The 19497-nt window shown below is 40.6% G+C and overlaps 1 protein-coding gene and 1 long non-coding RNA gene across 16 annotated transcripts in view; one reads left to right on the top strand and one right to left on the bottom strand.

The window, feature by feature from the left end:
• ablim2 (actin binding LIM protein family, member 2) overlaps positions 1–19497 on the top strand; it is an 88036-nt gene that overhangs the window by 38735 nt on the left and 29804 nt on the right. For all 15 annotated transcript variants that reach the window (XM_076881496.1, XM_076881494.1, XM_076881495.1 and 12 more), the window contains exons 3-6: positions 9830–10013; positions 15627–15739; positions 15985–16111; positions 16232–16325. In XM_076881496.1, the coding sequence (XP_076737611.1) occupies positions 9830–10013; positions 15627–15739; positions 15985–16111; positions 16232–16325 (518 nt within the window). The remainder of the gene's footprint in view (positions 1–9829; positions 10014–15626; positions 15740–15984; positions 16112–16231; positions 16326–19497) is intronic.
• The window catches only part of LOC143416116 (uncharacterized), a 7774-nt gene continuing 1562 nt past the window's right edge, over positions 13286–19497 (bottom strand). Inside the window, exons 1-2 of the long non-coding RNA XR_013096478.1 lie at positions 17080–19497; positions 13286–15045 (exon numbers count right to left, since the gene is read on the bottom strand). The exon at positions 17080–19497 is cut by the window's right edge and continues 1562 nt beyond it. This is a non-coding gene — a long non-coding RNA (uncharacterized LOC143416116). The remainder of the gene's footprint in view (positions 15046–17079) is intronic.

The raw sequence follows: 19497 nt of genomic DNA, 5'->3' as shown, positions 1-19497 counted from the left end.
TATCATTATTTGAATAAATAAACCGAGTCCAAAGTCATTAAGAAGCAGGTTACAATGGGGTTTCCACTCTGTGTTGTATGCAATTACAGCCTTTACGCAGAGTGTTTTGACATATTTATGGACTGCATTGTTTTTTTTGTACAATTACCCAACCAGTCTGTGCTTCTTCCTGGAAGTAAATAGACGGTGCTGGCCACATGTTAAGGTCCTCGCAGTCCAGTCATTGATGTTATAATAGCAGATGGTTGTGATGTTCTCAGTTGGGTGTTGGCTATTGAATTGTTCAATGACCGGCCCAATGGCTGGGGGAGCTGACCTCAAGCACATGTGTATTAGGGGTGCTATTGGGAGGGTGGACGGACGGTGTGGAAGTGTTCACCTTCAAGTAGAAAATAGACCTCCCTCGTCTGTACAGCAAGCATTTAACGTATTAGAATAATCAACCTTGGATTTTCTTTCCCAAGTACAATTCAATTAGCCTGCAAAAAAATCAGTGTAAGCAGACTGAAGATGCTATAGTTAAGGTTGTGAAATGGATTGGTATTGACAATGTCCTACCCACACCCCAACGATCCCACCCCACACGTGTGCATGAAGCGCCTTGAGGCAACAGTTGTTGTGATTTGGCGCTATATATAAATAAAGTTGAATTGAGTGGTGATTCATTGTAAAACACAAGCTGCAGTCAGGGTCTTACATTTATAGCAGCGAGCACATGCCACATGTATATTTAACCCTGATCACACACAAAGAGTCAAGGTCACCTTCTTGTAACGACACAGCATGTCAGTATATAGGGCCTCTGAGGATGAAGGATGTATAAAGATAGAACATCTTAATTTTTTTTGGAAAAACACACACACAAAATCCCAAAACAGTACTTGGGTACATTACTTGTGAACATTTGAAAACGGATTTTCTTGAAACTGGTCTTAATTCAAACTGTAAAAAATATTGTGGGTGAATGCAATAAGTGGATGCAATCTTGACTGAAAGCTATCTTTTCTGATACTATTTTGAGCTTCATTGAAATAACACAAACCACAAATTATCAAAAGATTACAGGTCTTGTAAGCTTAGTGTTTTCAATGTTAGTTTACCGATTGCTGAAGAGTTCATGAGTATATCCAGAACACATAAGAGAAGGGTTGCAGCCAATCTGGAGCTCCATAGTAGGCAGAAACATGTGACCTGAATAGATACAGTGGAAATCGCGCAAGTCTATCGTAAAGGCTAGGACAGAGTCAGCCATATGCTGCATGGCTGAGAGCAGCTATCTTGGGTTCGAATCCAACCTATGGCCGTCTGTGTTCCCTGCTCTCACTCCCTCAGCTTTCCTGTCATTTTTCAATTTACCGTTTCAAATAAAGCTGTAAAAAGCCCAAAAAAACCAACATGGAACCCTAACCATACTGTGTGTGGAGGTCCACACCTGTTATTGCCACTGTGGAGCTCCATAGTGGCTGCAGCCAGGTGCTCTTGACACATAAATGTTAGCTTTGTTTGTTTTTCCTTTGAGAAAAATATCTGCCTTCTTAGCTGCACTATATACAGCTAAGATTTTATGGTAGTTGTTAACTCTTTCTTTTATCTTTTACTTTGTGGCATGCAGCTTAGCTTTTTGTACTTAATTAGGAGGCGGCTGTTGCTAGCCGGTGAACCAAAACAGTGGGGAGTTGGGCTGAACAACTAAACGATGAGCCAACAAAGGTTAAGGTTAAAGTTGCCTTACAAAACTGTAAAATCTGTAAAGATTTAAACAGTCGCTTTGTTCATTCAGTGGGCTGGTTTCAGTCATTATGCAAATGTAAAATGGTAAATGGCATGTATTTGTATAGCGCTTTACTTAGTCCCTAAGGACCCCAAAGCGCTTTACACTACATTCAGTCATTCACCCATTCACACACATACAAAATGTACTGTTTATAAGATTGGGGAAACCTGCAGTCAGCTGAGACTGAAGAAGTCCATAGGATGGGTGACGAAACGTTTCTCCCACTGAAAACACTACGTCCAGATGAACAGAATCAACTTTGGAGATAAGCAGAATGTTATTTCATATCTATATCAACAATGCAGCTTCAAATCAGAAGTGAGTCAAAAAAAGACCACAATCTGATTAGCGAGTCAGTTAGCCATTGCTAGCCGTCTTTTATTTCGTTGTGTCAAAATTAAATATATTTAGGACATTTTTAATATTTTTAGTAGGATATTTTTAGGATACCCAGCATTATTTTTGACTTGGTTTCTTCTCCAGAGTTTTAAATCTGTTACTTTTCTCTCTCACTAGACCTCACTTGTACATGAGAAAACAGATGCACCATATTTTATTTATAGACCACAACAGGGTAAGTTGGTTGTACATCCATCCATTCCGTTCGAGGAAAAGCTAAACAGACCTCATTTAGCATGAGGGAAGCACATTCACAACACACTGAATTCCTCTCAAGTCATTTGGAGTTACGCAAGTGCCTTCACTGTGCATGAGATAAGCCTTCAGAGACAGAAAGTCTTGTTTTTGTAAAGTAATATCTGTCAGCCAGAAGACATTGTAAGCATCTTTCTACTGTAGTGTAACCCGTAAACCTACATCACGCTGACATATTGAGAGCAGGTAGCTTTCTTGATGTTGTTATTGCTTCTAATTATGACATAGATATTCCATGCTTATGGTGTGTGGTGTGTCAGAGGATTAAAAGGATTAATGTGCAAACAGACGCACTTCTGTGTAGCCCGAGCTAAAAAGTTGAAAACCTCTTGTATTTGTTGCAGTTTTTTGTTTTTGCAGTTCAGCGCCCAGACATGTTCTGTTCTTATCAGCTGAGTCTCAGGACAACGTGTCTAATAAGATGCATCGTGATCTCGTCTTCTTTGGTCCGAGTCCAGTGAAAACACCCACAAACTCACCTTCTGTTGTCATGGAGATTAGATGATTCTAAAATGACACCATTTTTGTTCTTCTGAGTTCAGAGTTCAGAGTTCAAGGCTAATTCTGACACTTTCATGTGGCTGTTAACACTTTCTTGTTTTTTTTACATTTTTGGTCACATCAATTAAAACACCAGTTTTTCTTTAACTCCATGGAAAAAGATGGAAAGCATTTCTGTATTACTTTATAACAAGTTACAGTTTTACCAAGTACACCACTGATGTTAGAATTCTAAATATGGACAAATCAGTTTACTGATTTTTATTTCCATGTCTACTGAGTTTATTCAACTTTATTTGGCTTTCAACATATGCCCCACCCCCTGCATTCGTAATACACATTCCAGTTTGCAATGAGACGGTATGTCATGTAGTCAGGCAAAAACCTTTTGATCTGCATTAGAGGCAAGTTTACAGTAACTTTGAGTAATCTGCAATATATGAACTATGTTACTCTGCTTCCCATTAAACAAATAACATACAACGATTTAGTGTGCTGTCACCTTTAATGTTTTGTGGAAGAGTTATCCATGAAGGATGAGCTCATAAAGACTCAAGTGTTGAGCTGCTTAAGCAAAAAAGTTATGATACAGAGAGGAGAAAAGCCTGTGTGCCAACTGGCAGTGTAGGTATAAATACACAGGGATTGAAAGATGAGCTGATGGGAAACAGCATTTAGGACTGAGTGAGGACGTCTGTTTCTCTATAGGTTTCTGCCCACTATGTCTCTTTCTATGTTGCTTAATAGCAAAGCTGTTTTCTTGTTTTATTTTCTCTCACAGTCTCAAGTCTGTCAGTCTAAAGTCTTACTTCAAGACTTATGTCATTTGAAAAAATTCTGAATCAAGCCTCATGTGTATTAAAGGACATTTACATTAAGTCTCAACGATTCTGAGTTCCTAAACCTTAAATGTCTCATAGAAGTCCACATCATTTCTGAAGACTCAAGTCCGAAGTCTTTTAAAAGCAGTCTTAAGTCATTTATAAACAGTCTCTTAGCTGTTCTTTCCCAATTTAACTGAATCACACGAAACCTGTTCTAAATCCTAATGTTCGTAGAATTACTTGAGTCCTGTTGTCCTTTTGGTGTTGGACGAAAAGGACAAAAGCTCCTTGTGTAGTGTCTTTGTGGGCACTTGGCTTCCAAATTTTATACTGACTGTCTCAGAGCATTTCAAAAGAGGCTTTGCTGAATTATTGTTTCTGTGGTTATATTTTATTCCTCGAAACATGACTCCACCTATCCATCCACTCAGAGTTACCATGTAGTGGTGTTTATTCCATCAAATCTGAGCATTATCTCATTGTAGACAGGTTGCCAAATTTCTGAACCGGATGAAAGGGAATTGATTGCAGCTGCTGGAAAAGTTTGTCTTCCTGCGAAAACATTCCTGCTTGTATTGTTGTTTTATTAGCACATCATAAGCCCTGGTAGAGCTTGATGAAAAAAAGAGAAATTGTGCAAATGCTCCACAAAAGTTATCCAACGTATCATTCAGAATCAGAATCACAGTAAAAGGTTGTAGTTTTAGTTTAATGTATGTCAGTGAAGAAAATTATTGCTGTACCCAGTGGGCTAAACCTCCTTTCAAGCTCATCCCCAGGCCTGGTTCCAGAGTGGGACCCTGGTATCCCTGTTCCTGGATCCTTTGATATTTACGTAGAGGGTCATGTGAAAAAGTCTTCTTTTGTTTTTGTTTTTTTGACAAAGTTGCCTTGAGAGACCCCACAAAAAGCCCCTAGTAGCACTTGGACACACCTCTACCACACTAAGGTGGCGATTTACAGAGGATACTTTTTTCTTTTTGTTAATGTTTTTAAAAAGCAAAATGAATGCAGACATTTTTTTGTTTAATATGTTTATTTTGATTAAATTTATGTGATAACAATAAAAAACATATACTGATTTGAGCACATGAGGGACGCTGGTCATTAACCAGTTAATGACAGAAACTTAGGCTTGGTTAAATTTACTGGTTTGACCTGTCTACCAGTGAAATGGATCTTAATTACCACTGGAAAAACTCATCAACACTGTTTTTATGCAAGTTTGCTGACACACATCTTCCAATGTTCATGCAAGTATGTGTGTGAATTTGTGCTAAGAGCATGCGCTAGAGACATGGACAAAAGCACAGCCATGAATACTCATGCAATGAAGCTCCTGGTTCACAGTTTTTGTGCTGATGTTAAGAGCAGAAGAAGTTATTAAGTCAGCAGAGCATTAGCTATTTCTCATCCACTATGTCCCTCTGAACTCAGCAACATCACTCTACAACTTTACGTGGTCTGCCACTTGGTCCTTAAAAGCTTTCACTTTGCATCAATGCCGCTTACAATTGATGATGGAATATCCGGGAGGGAAGAAATTTCACAAACTGACTTGCTATTATAGAGGCACGCTCGAGTTCAGTGAGCTCTTTAGTACCAAACATTCTTTCACATTCTTTTGTAAAGGCAGACTGCATGGATAGGTGCTTGATGTTATACACTTGTTGCAATGGAATTTACAAAACACCTTAATTCAAAGATAAAGAGGTGTGGCACTTTTGTTCATATAGTGAACTTTTGGACATCCCTGCAAGTTTAAGTGTGTAAAGGTTCACTGAGCAGTGTCCAGGCATGACACAAAGCAGCACAAACTTCTATCATGTGTCTTTCCTGTTGTTTTTTCCAGAAAGAAAGAATTGGGGGGAAAGGCAGGAGGGGTTTTGTTTTTGCTAATGGAGAGGAAAAACAAAGCAAAGCTTTCCCTCAGGGCATAGCAGCTCTGTGATGTCATATGGTTGCTATGTTTGCTGTGTGTAATCAGGGTGAGATCCTGTCATGTTTTGTTCAAAGGCAGACAAACAGACACGGTTCATTATTTGCACACGGGCTAATAACACACCCATGCTCACGTGACCCTACTGAAGAAAACAATCAGACGTCTCAAACTGGCTCTGCGTACCACAATACCGTGTCTTTCTTTTACTTTAAACTCTGTGGATTTTTCTGACTTTGTTTTATAAAAGTAATATAAAAGAGATTAATTATAAAAGTATAGAAGTGGCTGTCTAGATTTAGATTAAAACTTTACCCTCGTCTCTTAAACTAACTTGTGGAGTTCCCATTCTAATGGTGCATGCAGATTTGTCTTTGAGCATAGAGCATACATTTTGAAGTTAGGAAGACTTTGTGTTGCATCCACCACCAGTTTGGATGATTTTGTTTTTTTGTTTTTTTTATGCGCCCTAATTTCATTGCTGGGTTGTTCACAGGTTGTGAATCAGCTGATTGGTGGGTGTGTTGCATGTGACTGATGTGTATTTTCCCAGTGAGGTGGTTTTTTTAAAGTTAATTCCCCTACTTTGTTTTCTCTACATTTCTTGTATTTCTAGGGTGTAGCATTTAATAAAGTGGATGCCTAACAGGTTTCTGATATGTTGTTTTAGATCTCTGAAAAATGCAAATTCATTCACTATCATCCAAAGTTTCCACGGTTGTTTATTTTGGCCTTTTGTGGAGCTGTTACTAGTTAAGTTATTTTTAAATAAATAGCCAAGGGATAACAAGGCAATATCTTCTGCCTCTTTCACTGTGAGCAATAAAATTCTAGTATAAAATTCATTTGTTTTTCATATCTTTGTTTTGTTTACTATACAGTCCTATGTCTGTTGAATTAAACCTATACACTATATATTCATTTGGCTTGCTTTTAAAAACTGATAATTAAGGAAAAAAGGGAGAACAAATTCTGATGTCTGGTTCTTTTCCCTTTTTTTATCCATTTGGTTATTTCCTAATTCCACCCTTCCCTACATGTTTCTTGTCTCCTGGCTATAACCTCTGACTATTTAGAATTAGAATTAGAATTAGAATTCAACTTTATTGTCATTGCACATGCACAGGTACAGGGCAACGAAATGCAGTTTGCATCCATCCAGAAGTGCTTTAGTGATATAGATATATTACAATATATATTAGCAATAATATAGATATGTGAGTATATTACAGAAATGGGTCTATTATGGTATGTTATAATGTACACGGTATGAAGTATGTTGTGAATATTCTATAACTATAAGTATGTACAGGCTATGAACAGGATATAAATATGAAAAACTATACAGAATATGAAATAAATAACTTTACAGAATCTGAGATATACAGCTATACAGAATGGGAACTATGCAAGTTGTAAACAGTTGTAGGATTAAAGATTATTGAATGTACAGAATGATTATTTACACAGAGCTATACAGTAGTGCAGTTAAGATAAGTGAGATATGTGGATAATTCTACAGAGGCTATATAAAGTGCTAGTGGTTGTGAGTGGTGGTTCAGTCCATGTTATTATTGTGTGTTTGAGGGTACAGTTGTCCATTGTGGGTGTGTGTATGTTCAGTCCATGAGTTTAACGTGGGTCAGATGTCAGGAGGCAGAGTTCAGGAGTCTGACAGCTGTGGGGAAGAAGCTGTTCCGGTACCTGGTGGTCTTAGTCCGGAGGCTCCTGTAGCGCCTCCCAGAGGGCAGGAGGGTGAAGAGTCCATGCGATGGGTGACTGGGGTCTTTGATGATTTTCCCAGCCCTTTTCACACTCTGCTTCCTGTAGATGTCTTTTATGGCAGGAAGTGGTGCTCCGGCGATGCGCTGGGCAGTTTTCACGACCCTCTGCAACCCCTTCCGGTCCGAGGCAGAGCAGTTCCCGTACCAGACTGTTATACAGTTGGTCAGGATGCTCTCGATGGTGCAGCGATAGAAGTTCACCAGGATGTCTGAGGACAGGTGGTTCTTCCTCAGAGTCCTCAAGAAGAAGAGGCGCTGGTGAGCCTTCTTGACCAGCTTGGAGCAGTTGGTCGTCCAGGTGAGATCCTCGGAGATGTGGACTCCCAGGAACTTGAAGCTGCTCACACGCTCCACAGCCGTCCCCTTAATGTGGATGGGTGGATGTGGGTCAGCATTCCTCCTGTAGTCCACGATGAGCTCCTTGGTCTTCTCGGTGTTAAGCAGCAGGTTGTTACTGTCGCACCACTCAGCCAGACGATCCACCTCCTCCCTGTAGGCGGCCTCATCGTTGTCACTGATGAGGCCAATCACCGTGGTGTCATCTGCAAACTTAATGATGGTGTTGGAACCATCAGCAGGTCTGCAGTCGTGGGTGAAGAGGGAGTAGAGGAAAGGGCTCATCACACAGCCTTGTGGTACACCGGTGTTCATTGTGATGGTAGATGAGCAGTGGTTATCCAGCCGGACATGTTGGGGGCGGTTGGTCAAGAAGTCCAGTAACCATTTGCAGATGAGGGAACTGATGCCCAGATCTGTCAGTTTCCTGATGAGTTGTGAGGGGTGGATTGTATTGAATGCTGAACTGAAGTCTATAAACAGCATTCTGGCGTAGGTGTTGTTGTTGTCCAGGTGTGAGAGGACAGAGTGCATTGCGATGGAGACTGCATCCTCTGTGCTCCTGTTCTGGCGGTATGCGAATTGGTGGGGGTCCAGGGTGGGGGGGAGACAGGATTTGAAGTGTGCTAGGACCAGTCACTCTAAGCACTTAGTGATGATGGGGGTGAGTGCTACTGGGCGGTAATCATTGAGGCAAGATGGGTTGGAGTTTTTGGGTATCGGGACGATGGAGGTGGATTTGAAGCAGGCCGGTACCACAGCGTGGGCCAAGGACAGATTGAATATGTCTGTGAGCACTCCTGCAAGCTCCCCAGAACACGCTCTGAGAACACGCCCGGGGATGCCATCAGGGCCTGCAGCCTTGTGGACATTGATCCTGCTCAGCACCGCTCCTACATCGGTGGGGGAGAGAGTCAGAGGTTGGTGGTCTGGCGTCACATCTGCTTTGGTTGTGGTTGTGGGGTTCCCTCGCTCAAAACGAGCATAAAAGTTGTTGAGCTCGTTGAGGAAGGAGACATCAGAGGATGCGGGGGAGGGTTTGGTGGTCCTGTAGTCTGTGATGGTCTGGAGTCCTTGCCACATGCGTCGGGGGTTGGAGTTGGAGAAGTGTTCTTCTACCTTCTTTTTGTAATGGTGTTTGGCTTTTTTGATGCCCTTCTTTAGATTAGCCCTGGCTGTACTGTAGGCGTGTGCATCTCCTGACCTAAAGGCAGTGTTGCGGGCCTTCAGGAGGAGACGAACATCCCGGTTCATCCAAGGCTTCTGGTTGGGGTACATGGTGATCCGTTTCTGGGTGGTGACACTGTCTGTGGTTTCGGAGATGTAATCCAGTACAGATGAGGCGTACTGGTCCAGGTCTGTGTGGGTGAACATATTCCAGTCTGTGTTTTTAAATCTGTCCTGGAGCACTGCGTCTGTCCCCTCTGGCCACACTTTAATTGTCCTCACAGCAGGTTTCACACGTTGGATGAGTGGTGAATACCGAGGTGTGAGGAACAGGGAGAGATGGTCCGATTGTCCAATGTGGGGGAGGGGTGTGGCTTTGTAGGCTCCAGCCAGGTTGGAATACACATGGTCTAAAGTCTTGTCTCCTCTGGTGTGGCAGGAGACATGTTGGTGGAATCTGGGGAGGACTGTCTTTAAGTTGGTGTGGTTGAAGTCACCAGCAACAATAAAAGCAGCCTCGGGGTGTTTATTCTGGTGTTTGTTAATGGCTGCAGAAAGTTCTTTCATGGCCAACCTAGCATTAGCGTCGGGGGGTATATACACGGCAGTGAGTATGATCGAAGTGAGTTCTCTGGGGAGATAATAAGGTCTGCATTTGACCATTTAAAAACTCCGCATTAGGTGAGCAGTGACTCTCAGTAGTAGTGGAGTTCATGCACCAAGCATTGTTAATATAAATGCACAAACCTCCACCTCTGGTCTTGCCGGAGTCATCTGCTAGCCTGTCGGCTCGGTGTGTGTGGCGTCCTGCTAACTCGATAGCATTTTGTTCCTCTCTCTCTTTTTCCAGTATGTGGCTGTGAGCTGGCCCAGGGAGGATTCTTTGTGCGGCAGGGTGACTACATCTGTACTCTGGACTACCAGCGGCTGTATGGAACTCGCTGCTTCAGCTGCCAGGACTTCATCGAAGGGGAGGTCGTGTCCGCGCTGGGCAAGACCTACCACCCACGCTGCTTTGTTTGCACCTCATGCAAGTAAGAAATTAGCATGTGGAGCAGAATGCAAATAACAGATTTCATTTTTTACTTTGGTATTTCCTAAAACTAGCAAGTGGGAGAAACATGGCTTTGAGAGCAGCTTATTCATTAAGCACATAAAGTCGCTGCCATTAATATACTGTGACCTTCTAAGCACCACTAAGCCATGTGTCAATAAATCGGGCCTGCGGCACTTAAAAAAGGAACTTTGCAGTTCTGCTGACTTTCATGACATTAACAGAAAACTGACAAAAGCAACCAAATTTTTGAGACTTTGCAACTGAGATGTGTTTTTGAAAGCATACAATAACGTGAAAAGGTGTCCTGCACATTCTGGTGCATCATCAGAGGCCTTGACTTAACATAAGCAAAGTCATTTGACCAGAACAGTTTATATAAAAATGGTGCTTTAAAAACATTCAATCAAATACTTCTTAAGGATTTGTTGTTTTAAGCGTTGGATGTAGGTGACAAGTGGATAATGAGTTAGCGCTTAAGTCAAAGGCAGTGACGAACTAGGTTTTGCTAGGTTTAGTATAAGGATTTGTGGTGATTAAACTTTAAGACGCTTAAGATTGCATGAACTGCAATGAGTGTCCTTCCAAGCATTTCAGTGCATGTGTATGTCCCTCTCCCCAAGTAGGGGCCAAGTCAGTCTAGGGGAACAAAGATTGTTTTTTAGCAAAAACATGAGAATAGTTCAACCAAATGACTAAAGAATCTGTAATGTTGTGAATAGCAAGCGCAGATGTGGAGTTTGCTAAGGAAGAGATGGATGGACATATGTTTATATACAGACAGGTTTTTTCTTAGTTTTCAAACCCAAAACAAATACAAAGTGATAAAGAGTGAAGACCGTCAGCCTTTAATGTGACGAATTATTAATGTACTCAGCACAATACAGTATGCAGTAACAAGACTGTTTAACATATTTCTTTCTTCAGTGTTGCAGTTTTAAGTTATTTAATTGCTTCTTAGCTTTCAGTAGATTAAAGGTTCTACAATATCTTCTAATTTGACAGGGACAAGTGCTCATTTCTTAGTGGCGATGAGTGAATACAACCGGTAGTTTCTTTTTGCTAGCATATAAAGGATTGGTTTGATAGCAGTCGCTGGGTTGACCAATATGCAGAACAAGAGGAAAGTCCAAGTAACTCGTTGAAAATCTAAGACGTAGAACTGTAAGTTTACTTCCCATTTGGGAAGGTCTCTTGGTGTCATTTCTAAACATCTGTAAATTCTGATCTTTGGCTCAATTCATTTCAACTGGTTACAAATACAAGTTATTTGTATATGTCCACACTTTGCCAAAAATCTAGAAGAAAACCCAAAACTGTTTCCTGAAATGAGAGGAAATTGGTTAGGGTGTTCAGGAACAACCCAAGGCTCAAGCCTGCCAAGAACTGGAAACTTTTAAAAAAATTGAACCATTCAGAGAAATCATTAAAAGCTCCAAATTGCCATGACATTCATGCACATGATGAATATATGACACACATATTTAGGTCAGTCCCACCCTTTTGAAGACACTTACCTTTTTACATACTCTTAAGGTAAGAGGACCTTTTTCCCCATTATGTTGGTAATGGGGAAAACCACAACCAATACAGCCTTCGTTCTCACAATATCATACAATTGATTGTCCCAAAAATCAGAACAGAATTGGGGGAAAAGGCTTTTAAAACGCTGCCCCTGCTTCCTGGAATAATCTGCAGAAGGAAATGAAATGATCAGAATTGGTTACCTTGGGAGAGTTGAAGTCTGTCTTAAAGGAACGAGAGAATAACTCTTTTACTCAGTGTGATAGTTTTTAATGTACTCTTAATTTGATCTGTTATTGTATATTTTACACATGTTGGTATGGGATATTGTATTTGTTTTAAATGTTATATACTTACATGGTAAATGTATTTTGACTTTTGTTGCCATGATGCCAGGTCTCTCTTGGAAATGAGATTTTTAATCTCAATGAGATTTTTTTTTTACCTGGATAAAAAAAGGACTAATAAAAAATTAATAAATGTTTAGCCCTACAAATCCACCGTACCCACAGGTCAACTACTTTTAAATCTTATTTACTGGAGAAATATTGTGTTTCAGAATTCCACTCTCCCATTATAAAGAGAACTCAAAATCGATCTTTACAGATGGAGACATCTCATAAGTATGTTTCGCACATCTCTCTTGGTGTCATTTACAAGCACATAAAGCTATAATAGACATACGTGTATAAATATAGGACACACGTGTCACTGCACACCAAACAGTTGCACTCACCTTTTTCAATCTACGTGCATGCGTCTCCTGTATAGTGTGTCTGTGTGAGAGTGTTGTTTTCCAGGCCCTGAAAGGTAATGGAAGCCTCTCGCAGGCAGGAATTTTAAGTGTGTGGTCAGTCAGTGCAGCCACTTTGCCCATTCCCACAGCAAGTGTAAAGTGTCTTTTGAGCTGCGGGTGGGTTTTCTGTGTGTGTGTGTGTGTGTGTGTGTGTGTGTGTGTGTGTGTGTGTGTGTGTGTGTGTGTGTGTGTGTGTGTGTGTGTGTGTGTGTGTGTGTGTGTGTGTGTGTGTGTTCATCCGATCATACTTTGGTCATCCCGTTGCTGAACCTGAGATCAGAATGTTCCAGTGTGGTATTTGGAGTTCCCTTACAACAAATGGTGCCTTTGTGATAGTAAATCACACGGGCCTTTTGTGAGCAATATAAAAATGAGGCTAATAGGACAAGTGCTGCTTGAAATGAGACATCATATTGTGATTAGTATATTTTTCGTATGTATGTCACAGTGAAAGGCAGTTATTTAGTAATCGAGCTGTTTTTCATTTTGCTGTCTGGATTTTCTTTATGTGTCTGTGTCTCTCCACATGCAACGGTTTAAAAGTTTAATGTGGGCAGCTAAGTGTTTATATTGGAGTTTTTCCAAGGTGAGTGTGAACAGGAGGTGCAGCTAATGTTAAAATAATGTCCTGCAGTCTGGTATTGTAAGCAGGTAGTCTTTGCATCTTGTAAATAAAACTCACAAAATGCTACTCTCCTGTTCAAACATATAATGATGAGTAAAAAAAAGCATTGCTGGTGTGGATGAATGGCAGTTAAAATTACATATGAGTCAAAACCATTTACAAATAGTGTCACTAAAATAGTGTATTTTAGACAGTAACCTGCTACCAATAAAATGATAAAATGATATTTGTGTAATATTTTAACATAAACATGGTAATATGATGACATTAATGCAGTAATAAACCAATAGCAATGAGGGAAAATGGGTTGATGGGTTTCAGATTTTATGCTTCCATCAACCTAATACCAAGAATTAAACTGTAAGCAAGACTTACAAAAACTCACAATGTCAGGTTTGAAGACATAACTTTTTGTCTATTTATGCATGAGTCATCTTTAATCTCAGCCATTCACAGTCTGCCAGGATGTCTTCCTCCCTCAGTAGCTGGCTGTGTCAGTGTGACAGCAGCTCCTAATATCACATTTCAGAGCTGTAGGAAGCTGCACGTGGCAGCAAGTCAGAGCCCAGCTCTGCCAAGGATCCATCATTCCTTCTGCATTTGACTCGATGACGGCAGCTGTTTGTGAAGCAGACTGCACAAACAGCCAGCAGACATTAACATTGTTTCATTGTCATTGCAATAACTCTTTAGCTGTATAATGGCATTTGTCTTTGGCTTGTAAGTGAAGCCAGTGTCCGTGTTGCACCTCTTTCATTTCCTACTAGATATTACAAACAAGAAAAAGTAGAAATTTAAAGATTTGAACATGAGATGTCAAAACAAAGATCTCCATCCAAAACCAATGCACTGACAGCCCACTGTTACAGGTTTTGGGCTTCTGGTGTCTTTCCAGCACATGCTTAAACATGACTGCAGGGATTTATCCACATTCAGACACATCAGCATTAGTGGGATTCAAGGCTGTCGTTTAGGTGATAAGTCCTGGTACTCAGTCACTGTTCCACTTTATCCCGTAGGTGTTGGATAGTGCTCCTAAAAAGAACCCAAGTACACTTCAGCTTAAGGTCATGAACAGATATCCCGTCATTCTCCTTCAGGATGTTTAGGTAGACAGCAGAATTTAATTTAATTCTATTTATGCAGCACCAAATCACAACAACATGCACCTCAAAGTGCTTTATATTGCAAGATAGTCCCCACAATAATACATACAGAAAAAAAGCCAACAGTCATATCAGCCCCTATGGACGAGCACTTTGGCGACAGTGAGAAGGAAAAACTCCCTTTTAACAGGAAGAAACCTCCGGCAGAACCAGGCTCAGGGAGGGGCGGGGCCAATATGCTGCGACCGGTTGGGGTGAGAGAAAGAAGACAGAACAAAAGACATGCTGTGGAAGAGAGACAGAGATTAATAACAAGTGTGATTAAATGCAGAGAGGTCTAAAATTCATGAATTCATGGTTCCATTTATCACAACAAGTCTTTCAGGTCCTGAGGCAGCAAAACAGCTGCCAGACCATCACACTACTAGCACCATATTTTACTGTTGGAATGATGTTCCTTTCCTGAAATGCTGTTACTTTTACACCAGATGTAATGGGACACACACTTTCCAAAAAGTTTAACTTTTGTCTCGTCATTTGAGTATTTTCCCATAAGTCTTGGGGATCATCGAGATGCTTTCTGGCAAAACTGCGACGAGCTTTTAGGTTCCTTTTGCTCAGCAGTGGTTTTCGTCTTGGAGCCATTTTTGCCCAGTCTCTTTCCTATGGTGGAGTCATGAACACTGACCTTAACTGAGGAAAGTGAGGCCTGCAGTTCTTTGGATGCTGTTCTGGGGTCGCGTCCTTTTGGATGAGTCGTCACTGCACTCCTGGGAACGTTCACCATTGTTCCATGTTTTCGCCATTTGTAGATAATGGAGTCCCACAGCTTTAGAAATGGCTTTATAACCTTTTCCAGCCTGAGAGATCGCAATTATTTTGTTTCTCATTTGTTCTTAAATTCCCTTGGATTACTGCATGATGACTGGGATTTGAGGATCTCCACTGTGTCAGGCAGAACCTGTTTAAGTAAATAGTGGCAAAGAAAATACAGCAGGTTTTTAGAGACTTAAGTCTCTAAATATATGCGTTAACGACTGAACCTGATGTAAATAACCAATAAAAATATCCAACAACAGCTGACAAGCTTAATATATAAACAATTCTTTTGAAAGATTTAGGTTTTCCTTTTAACGGCTATTAAACCAGTTTTACATCAGTCTTCAGGGGATTGCATTTAGTCATAATAGCAGAGAAGATTAAATAAATACATTAAGTTATATCAGAACATGTAACAATAATTAGTTACATATTTTGAGTAGTAGGCTTAGAGCTTGGGCTTATGACCTCAGCATTTCTAACTTTCTAGAGCGCTCTCTGGCATTTCTTGTGAAAGATATGATGACAGATCCTCCTTACAGGTGAAAGTCATCAGCATAAAAATACTTTCAGGGGTTGGAGGATATTACTGATTGGTCTGTAGGGCCTTCTGAGGAGCCTTTTATGCACCCTGATGGACCAAATTTCATTTCAGAGTAGAACAAACTGTAATGTATCTGTCAAACCCCTCTGATCATCTACTGTTTTTCTCTTTGTTTGTAGACAGCCATTTCCAGCCGGTGACCGAGTGACATTTAATGGGAAAGAGTGTATCTGCCAAAAGTGTACCCAGCCTCTTCCCGCCAACAGCCCTGCACCCATACAGGCTGTCCACAGTCAGTGCTTTTCTCCTCTGTTTGCCTGTTTGAAAGCATAACTCATGCCATAAGTAAACTTCGGATTGTTTGTTCCTTCACTTAAATTGGCACTTTCCTAAATTGTGTTTTCCTCATAGAAAACAAAATGTCCAAAGTTTCTTTTGCCCTTCAACTCAGTTAAATCAAAGAACTTTTCCACTAAAAGAAAGCAAACTCTAGTGTTTGAATTTGACCTAGTCTTTGTTATTTTGTTCTCTGTACAGACTGCTGTGGCTGTGGAAAGGAATTTAAGAATGAACAGTCACTCGTGGCACTGGACAAGCACTGGCACCTGGGCTGCTTCAAGTGTAAAGTCTGCAACAAGGTGCTCAATGCCGAGTACATCAGCAAGTACGTCTGGCTGAATATACTTTCATTATCATAATACTTCATTAATGCTGTTATTTAGATTTAATCTAGATGCTTGCGCCTGTCTCTAACCTGCTTGTTTGTCTTGTGTCATTTTTACAGGGACGGGATCCCCTACTGTGAAATGGACTACCACGCCATGTTTGGCATCCAGTGTGAGAGCTGTAAGAAGTACATTACAGGGAAAGTCCTTGAGGTACAGCACTGCTGGCTTCCATTAAGAACAAAACCTTTTTTGGCTGTTAGCATGTAGCATGTGGTTCAACTTACTTGTTGTCTACTCTATATGAACATGCACAGGGAGAAGAATAATGGAATTACAGTAAATATAAATGCACAAAAGGAATAACTGTTGAAAACACTGAATAATCTGAATCGATAATCCCACTTAATCCAAGAATGTTGGTTCAGTTTATTCAGTGTTTGGTTTACACAGTAGTTAAATCATCAGTAAGGTGGTATTTCTAGGACAGCTATAGGAAGTTAAACCTCAGACTTGGCCATTCCTTCTCTTGGCCAACCATACAGCACTGATGTGCTGATAACCTTCATTTTTTAAAATCAGATTGCTTGCAGTATTTTTTCCTACTTTGTTCAAACGCTTCTTGTCTAATTCTCAGTGACCCGACAATTAATTTATTAAATAAGCTTGTTCCTTCCAAGAGCTGCATTATTAGATTACACTGTTGACAGTGAGAGAGCATTATACTTAGTGCAAGAGGCTTCTAGTTGACAGTACAACTTAATCACAACTGCCATCTAAATGAGTGATATCAGTGTTTGTATGCCAGTGTGAACTGCAGGATATGATTCTGCAGGTCATTGTAGTGATGTTTCTGTTGGGTAGTTCTGTCATAGGGCACATATTTAAGATAAAGTTCAGTATGAGACAGTGAACCTGTACACAAGCTAAAGAATTATTAATAGAAAGTCATCATTAAATGGCTTACTTAGACTGGTTTTCAATTCAGATCAGTTTAACTCATTCATCCATCCATCTTCTTCCGCTTATCCGGGGCCAGGTCGCAGGGGCAGCATCCTCCCTCTTCCCGGCCACTTCCTCCAGCTTGTCTGGGGGAACACCAAGGCGTTCCCAGGCCAGCCAAGAGATATTATCTCTCCAGTGTGTCCTTGATCTGCCTCCTCACCTCAACTGAGCCAGTTGAGGTGAGGAGGCAGATCAAGCAGCGGCTCTACTCTGAGCCCCTCCCAAATGGCTGAACTCCTCATAGGGAGAGGCCAGTCACCCTTTGGAGGAAGCTCATTTACCCGCAGAATTCAGTGCATTTCAGTTCACTTTTATTTAAACAACAGTTGCCTCATGATGCTTTATTGTGCGTTTTATAATATAAAAGAGAGAAACCCCCAGCAGTCCATCGACGCCCTATAAGCTTAAAACAGAGTGGGTAAGTATGTGATCGGAGACAGAGAAAGAGGCTACAGAAAAACACAGCGAGTTGCATTTTACATGTTTCTCATGCTCATATTTCCACTTAACTGATTCCAGGACTGACCTCATTTCCCCAAAGAGACCATTAAAAATTCATCATATTTGCAAATGCAAATACATTACCTCTTGTCATGGGGGTTTACAGTAACACCACATACCTTAAAACAGCCAAAGGTATTTTGTGTGTTAGTTTTCTTGTAATTGCTGGTGTTTACTGAGCATACAATTTACTGAGCATATAGTTGTTAAGGGTGCGTCTCTTTCCAGGAAACATATACTTAATATCCAGGTTGAACTGCACGTAGTCTAAAGTGAAGTGCTGCTTTTGTGGTTCCATAACAAGCTTCATAACTCCAGCAAAAACAAACACCCATATCAGAATAAAATGTTTGCCAAAGCTTAGACTTCTGATTGTTGCATGAAAACTACAGGGAGTTGAATCTCCGGGGTGATATGATGTAACACAAGTTAATGACATTGCAACAGCAGATGCAGATGGTGCGTGCGTTGATAAGTGCTGAAGGAATGATCCCCATTCTGGAAGAAGGAACACGGCAATAACAAATAAAAGAATAGTGGCAGAGAATCACGCAGCCAGGATCTGCTCTGTTGTTGAATATTCAGTGCAGTCTGACTGAGTCTCATGTTTTAGAAATGGAGCTATAGCACAGATTGCACACTGTCACCTGCCTCTCACCTCAGTGTCCTCAAATGATCACTTTCTTTGACTGAAACCATTGGTTCATCTTCATCGGTGAGCGTGATGACGCAGTGCATGTTTTAAAGTGTGTCATCAGATATGTGGGACAGAACAATGGCATTTGTGATCCTTATTTTAACACCTTTGCTAGAGTTAGCAGCATGAGGTGGAATTGCAAATAAAGTTATAAATGTCCATAGGATCTACCATAGAAAGACAACTTCAGCTAGCTAATAGTTAGCTGGGCTATTACTGTCTTATCATCAACATTCAGGGTTGAATGATGATGCTGTCTCATGCTAGCTGTGCAAGGCTGCACTTTGAAATAGTAACTGAAAGACTGTTCTTTCAAAATGCCGTGACATTTGGTTGAGATCAAAGAGCACACAGAGGTCATACTGCACTGAGTCAGTAACTGCAGATAGCAGCAATGGAATTGAAGCTATGTTTATTGTTGCCCGGTGTTCCTTTTGCCATGGCATTTATTTCTCATCCAAGATGTTAGTCAGTCAGTCACTTTGTCAGTGAAATAGTGAGAGTAGACACTGTGATGTGTAACTGGAAATACTGGGAATAGTAAAACAAAAAGATGAAGAAGAACCAAGAACCTAAAAGAAGTCTAGATGCCTTTGAGTCAAGCACTTGAAACATATGTAACCAGGATGGCAGACATATTGTCTTGTATTCTGCATCTTTAGCCGATGCAGGAATATGAAAGGACATGAAATGAAGAAACATTTTGGATGAGCAGCCCAAGGTAGTTCAGCTCATTTGACTTAAGCACTTGCCATGACCTGGATGATTAAGAACCTACACAAACATTATTGAAAGGTTTAAACTTACTGAGCTGAGGGAAAACAATATGTAACACCCAAACTATACCTGATGAGATTAAGTATTTCTGCTGTCAGCCAAGCATCTGTGCTACTGATCATTGCCTAATTTGCTTCATTGGCTTTTTTATTTCTGTCACTGTTCATACTGACTATTAAGTTCAGTGTTACTTTGAAACACCTTCAACATCAGAAACAAGGCTTCAGTATTTTTTTAACCATTTGGTTTCAGTGTTCAAGATCACTTTGTGGTGCAGTGGAGATATGAATGTCACTTTTTAATAAGGTTCTGTATTTGAATGAATGAGTAGATGAGAAGTGCTCGTATTCTAAAGCACTTTGAGTGGTCGGTAAGACTGGGATGTCAGTCCATTTACTTTAAAGT

Source organism: Maylandia zebra, unplaced genomic scaffold (assembly GCF_041146795.1).
Source record: "Maylandia zebra isolate NMK-2024a unplaced genomic scaffold, Mzebra_GT3a scaffold12, whole genome shotgun sequence".
Lineage (NCBI taxonomy): Eukaryota > Metazoa > Chordata > Actinopteri > Cichliformes > Cichlidae > Maylandia > Maylandia zebra.
Note: the sequence above shows the minus strand (reverse complement) of the source record. Positions and strands in the feature narration are given on the sequence as shown.